The 11,380-nt window shown below is 34.6% G+C and overlaps 1 protein-coding gene across 1 annotated transcript; it reads left to right on the forward strand.

Annotated features, from left to right (window-relative positions):
* Positions 1-688: 688 nt before the first annotated feature.
* Positions 689-1,855, forward strand: LOC124370215 (putative helicase MOV-10). The gene is made up of 2 exons (XM_046828505.1): positions 689-979; positions 1,562-1,855. The coding sequence occupies exons 1-2, from the start codon at positions 944-946 to the stop codon at positions 1,706-1,708; spliced, it is 183 nt and encodes a 60-aa protein (XP_046684461.1). The 5' UTR covers positions 689-943; the 3' UTR covers positions 1,709-1,855.
* The last annotated feature ends 9,525 nt before the right edge of the window (positions 1,856-11,380 follow it).

An 11,380-nucleotide genomic window follows, 5' to 3' on the forward strand; every position in this document is an offset into this window, starting at 1 on the left:
AATTTTTGCAGGAAAAAAAAATTCCACATGTGTGTGTGTGTGTGTGTGTGTGTGTTGGAGGTTTGTTATGGTTGTCTGCTCAGCGTATCTGTGTCTGGTATTAATTTTTTATTGTGCTAGCTGGGCTTCACAGGAATTAGGTGTGTCACCATGTGCATTGACGGTGCCTGATCAGGCAACCTCGGGGAACCCGCGGGCCATGAGCCGCCTGGTGGCCCAGTGCAATGCGCGGTTTGAAGATTCAAACCATAGATGTTAAAAGTGCATATTACCTCAGTGCTTAATTTATTTGCGTACAGTATATTTATTATATATTTAATTATTTGTGGTGTCTGGTAAATTATACATATTTATTGCTGATTCTTGTTATATTTATATTTCATTGTTATTGCTGGATATTTAATTTTCAATTTATTGCTTGTTTTGTTTTGAATAGTTTATTATATGTAATTTAAAACTATTATGAATAAGTTAATATAAATTTAAAAGTGATTCGCCACAGACTTATCACTCCAGTGGTCGCGCGGAGTCCGCTCGGACCCCAGTGATATTACTTTTTTGAACCAGTTAAAGTTGGCAGCACTAGTGAGTGACCTTGAGGAGCCGTATACCTTCCAGTCGGCTCTTGGTGTCCGTGCCTGTAGCGTCTTGCTTGTGAATAACTGTTAATAAGCCGTAAATATTATTTCTTTAAAAGGCGTTAGAACTGTACATTATATAAAATATTATATTAATTAAAATTTGTATGATAAACTGATGAAATTTCTATTTTTAACATCAAAATTTGCTTTTTTTTGGCTAACAGGTGAATACATTCCGTGAGAAATTCTCTTCTTTAGGCTGGAAATCAATCGAAGTAGGCTCAGTCCACCAGTTCCAGGGCAAAGAGAAATTGGTTGTGATAATCTCTACAGTGAGATCATCCAGTAAAAGTAATCCTTCAATGAAGAACTCGCTGGGATTCCTTACAAATCCTAAGGTATATAATGTTTGTTACCCAATAGTCAACATTTTTAGGAACTCTAATATCTCAAGTGTGCACCAATTAAATCATGTACTTTATTTACTTGCATTTTTGGTCCCTGATTGACAATTTTCATGTTTGCAACATAGTACATTGTTTTTATCATTACTTATCACTTCTAAGGTCCAGAATGTGATTAAGTAAATCAGAGATATAATAAGGCCTGTAGCTAATCTGACATACCATCAATCAAACAACAGCTGGAATAAAGGAAGAACTATAACTTATCAATATAAATTCTGTATTATTTTACAGAGTACCAGATGAAATAATCATCAAACTTTGATAGTTACTCTTAAAACACATGAGGTTCATAAAAGTGAACTTTTAATGAATTATAATAATACAATATATCTTATGCAAATCACCTATAAGGCATACAATATATTTGATCAATTATTGGTTGAACTTGCAAACGAATAGTTGTGTTTTATATTTGAAATCTGTTTAAATAAATGTCTTAGAATGATGGTTTTAAGTAAGTTTTCCATATCATTATTTGTAGAATTCCTGACAATGTCTGCTTTCTGGTTGCAGCAATTTAATGTGGCAGTAACACGTGCTAGAGCCCTGCTAATCGTAGTGGGGAACCCCTGCACACTGAGTAGAGACCGATGCTGGAATCAGCTGTTGACTTATTGTCAACAGAACAGTTCAACTATCGGTGTCCAAAACTTATCTTAGGATGCGGTTTGAGGTTAGTACAATTTCATTCACATACAGTTAAATAAAAACCATACTAACAAAATGATAATAAGCATATTTTATAATAGCATTACTAGGTGTAATTTCACTAATAAGCATGAGGTTGGTTTGGTCCTGATTTCTGAAGGAATCTCAAGAAGAACAAGGAAGTCGAGGACGGGAATTCGAAAACTGAAGTTCGGGAGTGCTAGTGTTGGTGTTCGTGTGCGGAAAAATATCTCTAGGCGTAATAAGTGTAAAGTGGAATAAAATGTAAGTAATTTTAAGAACTTAGTATATTTTAGGGTTCATTAATCATTTTCAATTCCATATCTGTTTAAATGTTCACAATTTCGAAAATGTAAATTCATGTAAATGTTTAGCTATTTAAAAGAAAGTTTCTCACGTTTGTCCATGAACTCATAATTATTGCAACACTACAAAATTACTAGTAAATGTTATAATGAATTAAATTTAAAATAAATTGTAATGAGTAATTTAATTTTAAATATGTCTTCAAAGTATTAAGGTATTAAAATTTGTGCTTAATATATCGGTTGACCCAATCAATTGTTAATTAAAATTTTTAATCAATTTAATAAGATGTTGTCACAAAATAAAATATGTATTGGTTCATTTGAGGGTATTGTACTGCCAATCTAACCTATTATTAAATCCTCTCACAGCAACCCTTGCTCATAATATGTCACAACTTAATCTTAAACTAAACCAAACTACAAAACCTTACATGGTGGAGGCGCTAAAACTCGATTGGCATTCAAATTCCTCACATGGGCAAGCACATAGTTTCATAGGCTAGGTATAAATTAGAACTAAATAATATTCATAAGAAAGTATTTAACTAAAATAGCCTACTTCAGTGACAAACCAATCATTTACCTAGATGACAAATTAAATTTCCAATAACTCAAAAATATTTTCAAACCCGTAATTAGAGTAACGCCAAGTAAACTAACTAGATACGTCAATGGACATGTATAATTAAATGGAAACCATACTACATGAAGATTTAATACCATTAGACACATACAGGACTTCCAAAAGTGACATAGTAAAAATATTAAAATAAAAATGGAATACAATCTAGAGACACAGACACTGTAGGGGACCTCAGACCTATCCTAGCGGCACTTAAGAACTTAACACGTATAAGCGCAAGTCACCCTAATATTAAAACCATCTTTAATAATTTAACTACACAAAAGACTCACCTTAGTGAAGAGGACAGGGAAAACTATAAGGATCTAGCTACAATCGAGGATTTTCTAGCGCAGAGAACTAATTTATATGACACAGTACATAACCCTGAGGCGGACATCAAGACACAAGCACCCCCAACTTTAGCACAACATTACGAGCCACTCACACTACCTTACAGGACTAACACAGCAACCATGGGGGAAAACCTACCGTTAATATCAGCTGGGACTTACACAGGTCTCCAAAGCGAAAATCCACAAGATTTTTTAGACAAATTCCTAGTGGCAGCAACTTCAAACAGATGGACAGATATCACTAATGTTAATTTATTCCCAGCGCATTTATCAGGCACAGCACTAACTTGGTTCAAACACTACAAGCAAAAACAACGAGGGGAAGCCATACAATGGGACCAACTTGCTAAAAGTTTCATAGAGGCTTTCACTCAATTAGCACAAACCCAGGGTCTACAAATGATTTTAGAACACAAAATACAGGGAGAGAACGAGCCAACACTAACCTATTTTTTTAGATATATTAACAACATGCCGAAGATATGACCCTACAATACAGGACAAGCAAATTATACATTTTATCATACAGGGACTAAAACCAGAAATCTGTGAACGAGTGATAGGCCTGGAAAACGACACCTTAAGTGATCTAGAGACTAATTTAAAAATTACAGAACAGCTAGTTCTAACACAAATGAAAAACAAAGAAAGGTAAAATACTGCCCTCCTAAGCGTAGAAGACGTATCTCAATTTTTTTTTTCGATTTTTCGTTTTTGACATCTAAGTAATGTTGGGGAGCTAACCCATCTTTTCCCTAAGCGGAAAAGACGTATCTCACATCTAAACAGTATAAAATCGATAAAAAAATAAGACCTATCTCAAAATAACATGAAAATCCTAAGCATTTTAGCAGTATCTCAATTTCCTAAGCCAACAAGTCGCATCTCAGAGATACGACTTTTCCGCTTCACAACTTAGAAATAAAATGATTGTCCTTTCCTAAACAAAATAGTCGTATCTAGAATATACGTCTTATTTGCTTAGGAGACACTGATGCTCACAGTGGAGAATGCTGGGTAATCAGCTGATGGCTGTGTTGTTTTAATTGTGTCAGTAACAGTTTTGTTGGTTTCACTCTTCAGTATACAGGTAAATATAAATTGCAATACATTTTGTCCTCATCTTAAGTTATTAGTATTATATTCTTTGAAACAAATTTCCTCTTCTTAATTGTGATTAAACATAAGCTTATTCAAGCTTACTCAATTAACAAACTAATAGGTTATTTACTCAAACTTTAAGAGAGGTTATGTTGGGCAGATACTTGTTTTCACTTTAGAGGCAGTAAAATCTACGCAAGTAATTGGTTTAGAAATGAGTGTTGATAGGCCTACAAGTTTACTAGATAGTTAAGATATTAAGATTTACTGTTTTACATTTGTTAAATGATATATATTTAATGCACTGGATTGCAGTTGTCCCGTTAAGCAAGTAGGCCTACTAACTTACTTCTCAGATTGAAGCCCAAATTTTTAACCATTTTACTATGCAAACTTATACTTTTCTAACCTACAAACCTAAAGACCCTAATGGATTCGGTAGCCTAGCCTAATTTCTTGTTTGTTTTAATTGATTTCTAATTGTTCTGTTTATTTCCAGCCCAGTCATGGAGGGATCTAGAGGGAGAAAAAATGCTTATGGCAGCTCTGAATCAAGAAACGAAAAGGAGTTTTGCTGGATCGAGCAGGCAAACCCCCTTTAAAAAAAGAAAAAGAGTGATGATGATGACTACATCCCAGACTTTGTGTTTGACAGTGAGGACTCTATATCTAATTCATTGGAAAATTGAAGGTACGTCTAGTATTAAGGATAAGGAAGATGTAGGCCTACAAATTAATTATGAAGAAAACCTTATTGAAGTTATGCCTCAACCACCTACATGTACACAGGAGTAGTACTTAATGAAAATGAAAATCTAAGTATAATTTTGAACAATGATAACATTACCAAACAGGGAAGCAAACAACTTAGTACAGCTACAACCTCTTCAAACAGTTGCAACCGAAATGACCAATTTGAATGTGTTTACAAAATACCAAGCCATCTGAACCAATACTGAGAAGTGGCAGTGCAGTATCTGATAACGCACAAAATAATGTTCTTGATTATACAAAAAAGGGTACATTAAGAAAGAGAAAAAAGCATAATGTTTCTCTTGAACAGAGAAAAATAAATAAATTTAAGTCAGTTGTACTAAAACACAATGTTAAACCTGGTTGCAACAACACTTGTGTACATAAGTGCACAAGCAAATTCTCTAATGAAAGAAGACTAGTACTCAACTCAGAATTTTGGCAAATTGAAAGATTCCACAGCTAGAAAATCATTCATGTTACACCATGTGTCAACTATTTTCTGTTAAGCAGAGAACAGTGCCAAAATGGGAAGGAAACCGATTTTAGAAGAAACCAAACATTTAGGTATTCGCTTAAGGATGAGAACGGAAAATCTCAGACAGTCTGTAAAACGTTCTTTTTAAGTACCTTGGGTTATGACAAGAATAACGACAGGGTATTACGAACTGCACTAACTTCAACAACCTCTGTAGAAGCAAAAAAAGATCAGAGAGGGTCAAAGGAACCTCATAACAAAATCGGAGAAGAACCAATCCGAAATCATATAAATTCTATATCTCACTATCGGCGAGAACATGCCCCAAATCGCTTATACCTATCGAGTGATTTGTCTTTTACTAAAATGTACAATGACTATAAGATAAAATATGGTAACACGTGTTCCTATGAAAAATACCGAACCGTTGCCAAAAAAATTAAGATATCGATAGTAAAGTTAGGCCATGAAGAATGCGAATCGTGTGGAGGAGTTTAAGTTACACAGTAATCTACACACAAAAGAAAATTTGGATGATACTTGCAAAATTTGCCAAAATTGGAAAAAGCATTATGACAAAGCAACAAGATCTCGATCTGTTTATGTGGCTGATAAGGAGAGAGCAGAAGATTTTGATTCAATTATATACTGTGCAGACATGGAAAAAGTTATTATGTTGCCACGTCTGGATATGTTTAAGTCAGCAATATTTACACACAGAATTGTGGCATACAATGAAAGTTTTGTGCCTGTAGGTAAAAAACAAAAAAAGTCTAATGTATTTGCTGCCGTATGGCATGAAGGTGTGTTTGGAGGAACAAAGGATGAATTGATTAGTACATTTTATCAATTTTTGTTGTATAAGCGAGATACAAGACAGATCACTCTGTGGCTGGACAATTGTTCAGCTCAGAATAAAAATTGGACACTTTTTTCATTCCTCTTTTTTATTATTAACTCTCCTGAAATTAGTACCTCACAGATCATCCTACGATACTTTGAGCCCGGACATACCTTCATGGCAGCATATTCTTTTCACCACAGAGTTGAGGTATCCATGCAAAGGATGGGTAATAAGTTGTATGATTTTGCAGATTTTATACAAGCCGTGAAAAATGCATCTCCAAAATGTGAAGTACTTGCCATGGACTTAAAACACTTTTTTTATGGAATGACTTCTCGTCACAATATAAGTTAGGCCGTATTCAACCTAGGCCGTATTTAAGTGAAATGGTCGAAGTCGTCTTCACTTGAGGAGCACAATCGGTTGAGTACAAAAATGATTTCTCTGATACTGAACATGTAGAGCTCAACTTTTTGAGCACAAAGTATAATAGTCAAATCAGTGCTTTACCAAAACCAAAAAAACAGGTGAAAGTAAATGGTATTCCTGCAGAGAAGAAAAAGAACATTCTAAAAAATATAGGAGGTGTAATCGAAAAGAGCAGACTCTTGTTTTGGGAAAATCTCCCAGAGCCATAAAAGATTTCCATATGTGGCTAAGATGCAAGACTATTTTGTGTTCAGATTTTATAATTAAAATTATTTTTGTGTTAACTTATGGAATATTAATATGAATAAAATAAGCATTTTATTCTTAAATGTTTGTTTTTTATTTACCTTTTTGAATAAAAAAAATTAAATAAGAAAATGCAGCCATAGACAAAATGTTCTATATCAATGCTATTATTGTTTTCTTAATTACTACCTTTTTTTAATAAGATACGACTTTATAAACATGACGGTACGGCAGATTTTACTAAAGAAAAAAGACGTATCTCACAAAAAAGCATAAATTAGTGAAAATTTATCTAATTAAAGATAGTAATCAAACACAGAAACATAAATTAAATAAATGTAGTTAAAAAAAAATAATTAATTTAATGAATAACTGGGTGAAAATAATCATTTTACTAGATTGCTCTTTTCCGAAAGTTATGGTTTTATGAGATACGTCTTTTAGGCTTAGGAGGGCAGAATAGGGTTGCAGCAAACAGACCCTATAGTACACCCTTATATGAACAAAACATCATCCATAAACTACAAACAGAAGTTAACACCCTAACCAATTTAGTAGCTACCCTAACTACAAACCAAATTTCAAATCATAACCACAGGTACGAAAGGTCTCCATCCCCGTATGAAAACTCAAAATATAAGCCAAGATATGATAGAACACCTAGTCCTCACCAGAATAGACATAGGGAAAGCCCAAACTACCCCAAACAAACCCAAAGGCCACCTATGATTAAACACGTTACCTTCAGTGATAGGAGAAGACAAAACCATTCCCAAATACAACCTGCTAGACAAAATAGGTATTGCACTATTTGCCGTAAAGACAACCATAACACTGAACAATGTTGGTTCGAGCAACGTTCATTAACTTCTCAACCCCAAAGTAACCGCTTGGCACCTAAAACCAACAATACACAAGAGCTGTTCTGCAGGTACTGCAAGCGAACAAACCACAATATCGAATCATGTTACAAGTCTAATTATTATAAACAGAATCAACAAAAAAACGGGAAATAGGGGGAGGTCATACTAACCCTTACCGAACTTCCCCCTTACTAAAAGCGAAAACAAATAACACTATAGATCTTAACCAAATTAACCGACAAACTTACAAATGTATAAAGTCTATGACATTTACTCCAACTAACCCCAAAGTACTACCACTATCAACCCCTGGAAAGACCAGTTCAGAAGTGATATTTAAAGCCATAGATTATAATCAAAAATTCCCACCCTTAAAGAAGATGGAAGAAATTGAACAACCTATTATGCAAAAGCCTATAAACACCATAAAACTTCAATCTGTGTTCAATCCAAACCCAACCCTAAGCGAACCAAACCCCTCGGGGACAACAAATATAAATAAACCCAGCTTTACAAGAAACCTTGCAGTCTCAGAAAATTTCACACGACAGATAAAACCTAGCGTATTAAAGGGGTAGCGCACGTAAAACAGATTGTAGTACAATGGGGGAGGTAAACACACATACTGGATTGGAAGAAAACCATTGAGATAGACACTATACAGATTTTAAATCACATAGAGCAACAGAAGAAACAGAATATGATAGATTGTACTAACTTGCAAGAAATAACGCAAGACAGGATACACAGACCGAGGAAAAATAAAACATTATTATTAGAGGATATTTATGAACTCATATTTAATTGCGAAAATAAAACCACGAAAAAGATACCTGTCCTAACAGTAGACGTAGCCTTGACCACAAACCCTCGACATCCAGTACCCTGCATTATAGATACAGGATGTAACATAAACATTATTAGAGCAGACCTAGTTTGTGAAACAAAATTAAATACTAGCAACATACCCTCGTTGATATCGGCTAACGGTATACCATTAACAGTTTTGGGTTCGACAAAATTCGCCATAAAAATTGGCAAAGTTATACTTGAAGACACGTTTTATGTGACACCTGATCTAAACAGCCCAATATTGGTAGGAAACATATTCCTATTTCAGAACTGCGTGGAGTTAAACTATAAAAGTAAAACAATACAAATTACCAAATATCAGTTTGAACATATAATACCTATGAATGAACAGTGGCAGTTAGACATCAAGAATTTTAAAAACACACAGGAGTTAGAAGATGTTAGAAACACAAACCATAGATGTTAGAAGTGCATATTACCTCAGTGCTTAATTTATTTGCGTACAGTATTTATTATATATTTAATTATTTGTGGTGTCTGGTAAATTATACATATTTATTGTTGATTCTTGTTATACACCGTGTCCCAAAAAAAACTGAACAACTTTAAAGCCTAATAAAATCCGCAAAAGTTAAATTTAGATTATTATAAGCATGACCACATGAGGGTAGAGTTTATAAAGTATTTTTTAATGTTAGTTGTAAAGATCAGCTGTTTCATTGTTGTTTGCTCAAACCTGCTTAACCCCCAAAACATAACCTACAATAAAGCAGTCACTATGAATGCACAGGAGAAAGCGCAGTGTGTTGAGTGGTACATTGAAACCAAATCAGATTATTGTAGTGCAAAGAAGGTTTAGAGAACACGCTATGGTCGCCATCCACCATCAAGGAACAGCATTCGAGCCTGGTATGATAAGTTTCATGTTAACTGGCAGCATAAAACATTCAAAAAAACAATGGTAGGCCTAAACTGCCAAAATGAAGCTATTGAGAACGTGCAACAAAACATTTCTACGGAGTCCTCAAAAATCTATTCGCACTGCAGCACGTGAGTTAAATTTATCAAAATCCAGTGTTTCAAAGAATTTTTAAAGAAAAATTTTGAAAATGAAACCTTATAAAGCTGCAAATTTTGCAGCAAATTACTCCAGATGACAAACTTAAACGTAAACACTTTGCAGTTACTGTGCTTGATCGTTTAAACTGCTGATGAGAACTTTCTAAAGAAGGTAGTGTTTTCTGATGAGGCCACGTTCCATGTATGTGGAAAAGTGAATAAACATAACGTGCGTATTTGGGGTACAGAAAGACCATATCAAGTTCGGGAACATGTTCGAGACAGTCCCAAGTTAAATGTGTGGTGTGCTATTTCCTATGACAGACTTATTGGCCCGTTTTTTCTTCAATGAAAAAACAATTAATGGTAACATTTATCTAGACATGCTAGAAAACTACGCTTACCCCACAGCTAGAAGACCTACAGCCCAACGTTTTTTTTCAACAAGATGGTGCCCCTCCGCACTGGAACTTATTTGTAAGAGAATCACTTGATGACACTTTCCCTCGTCGGTGGATTGGGCGCGGTGGTTCCATAGCCTGGCCCCCCACGGTCCCCAGATATAACACCATGTGATTTTTTTGTCTGGGGATTTGTAAAAGACCAGGTTTTCAAGTCTAAAGTGTTAAACATTCAAGAATTGAGACTAAGGATTATCACGGCCTTTTCCAAAATTAATGAGGAAATGCGTCATCGAGTGTGGGCAAGAGTTAGATAGCCGAATCGACTATCTTTTTTGCCAACAATGGAAACCATGTTGAGGTTCACAAATAAAGGTTGTACCCAAAAATAACTTAAGATTATGCGTGTTACTTTAAATCAAAAATTCTTTTATATGTGTGTTATTAAAAATAATTACAATCTAATAAAGTTGTTCAGTTTTTTTTTTGGGACACACGGTGTATTTATATTTCATTGTTATTGCTGGATATTTAATTTTCATTTATTGCTTGTTTCGTTTGAATAGTTTATTATATGTAATTTAAAACTATTATGAATAAGTTAATATAAATTTAAAAGTGATTCGCCACAGACTTATCGCTCCAGTGGTCGCGCGGAGTCCGCTCGGACCCCAGTGATATTACTTTTTATACTACTTGATATTACTTATATTACTAAAACGCACTTATTTTATAGTACTTTTTATCACCAAATTTTTGCAGGAAAAAAAATTCCACATGTGTGTGTGTGTGTTGGAGGTTTGTTATGGTTGTCTGCTCAGCGTATCTGTGTTTGGTATTAATTTTTTATTGTGCTAGCTGGGCTTCACAGGAATTAGGTGTGGTCACCATGTTGCATTGACGGTGTCTGATCAGGCAACCTCGGGGAACCCGTGGGCCATGAGCCGCCTGGTGGCCCAGTGCAATGCGCGGTTTGAAGATTCAAACCATAGATGTTAGAAGTGCATATTACCTCAGTGCTTAATTTATTTGCGTACAGTATTTATTATATATTTAATTATTTGTGGTGTCTGGTAAATTATACATAGTTATTGTTGATTCTTGTTATATTTATATTTCATTGTTATTGCTGGATATTTAATTTTCATTTTATTGCTTGTTTTGTTTGAATAGTTTATTATATGTAATTTAAAACTATTATGAATAAGTTAATATAAATTTAAAAGTGATTTGCCACAGACTTATCACTCCAGTGGTCGCGCGGAGTCCGCTCGGACCCCAGTGATATTACTTTTTTGAACCAGTTAAAGTTAGCAGCACTAGTGAGTGACCTTGAGGAGCCGTATACCTTCCAGTCGGCTCTTGGTGTCCGTGCCTGTAGTGTCTTGCT

The sequence above is a fragment of the Homalodisca vitripennis genome, unplaced genomic scaffold (assembly GCF_021130785.1).
Source record: "Homalodisca vitripennis isolate AUS2020 unplaced genomic scaffold, UT_GWSS_2.1 ScUCBcl_48;HRSCAF=789, whole genome shotgun sequence".
NCBI classification, from domain to species: Eukaryota; Metazoa; Arthropoda; class Insecta; order Hemiptera; family Cicadellidae; genus Homalodisca; species Homalodisca vitripennis.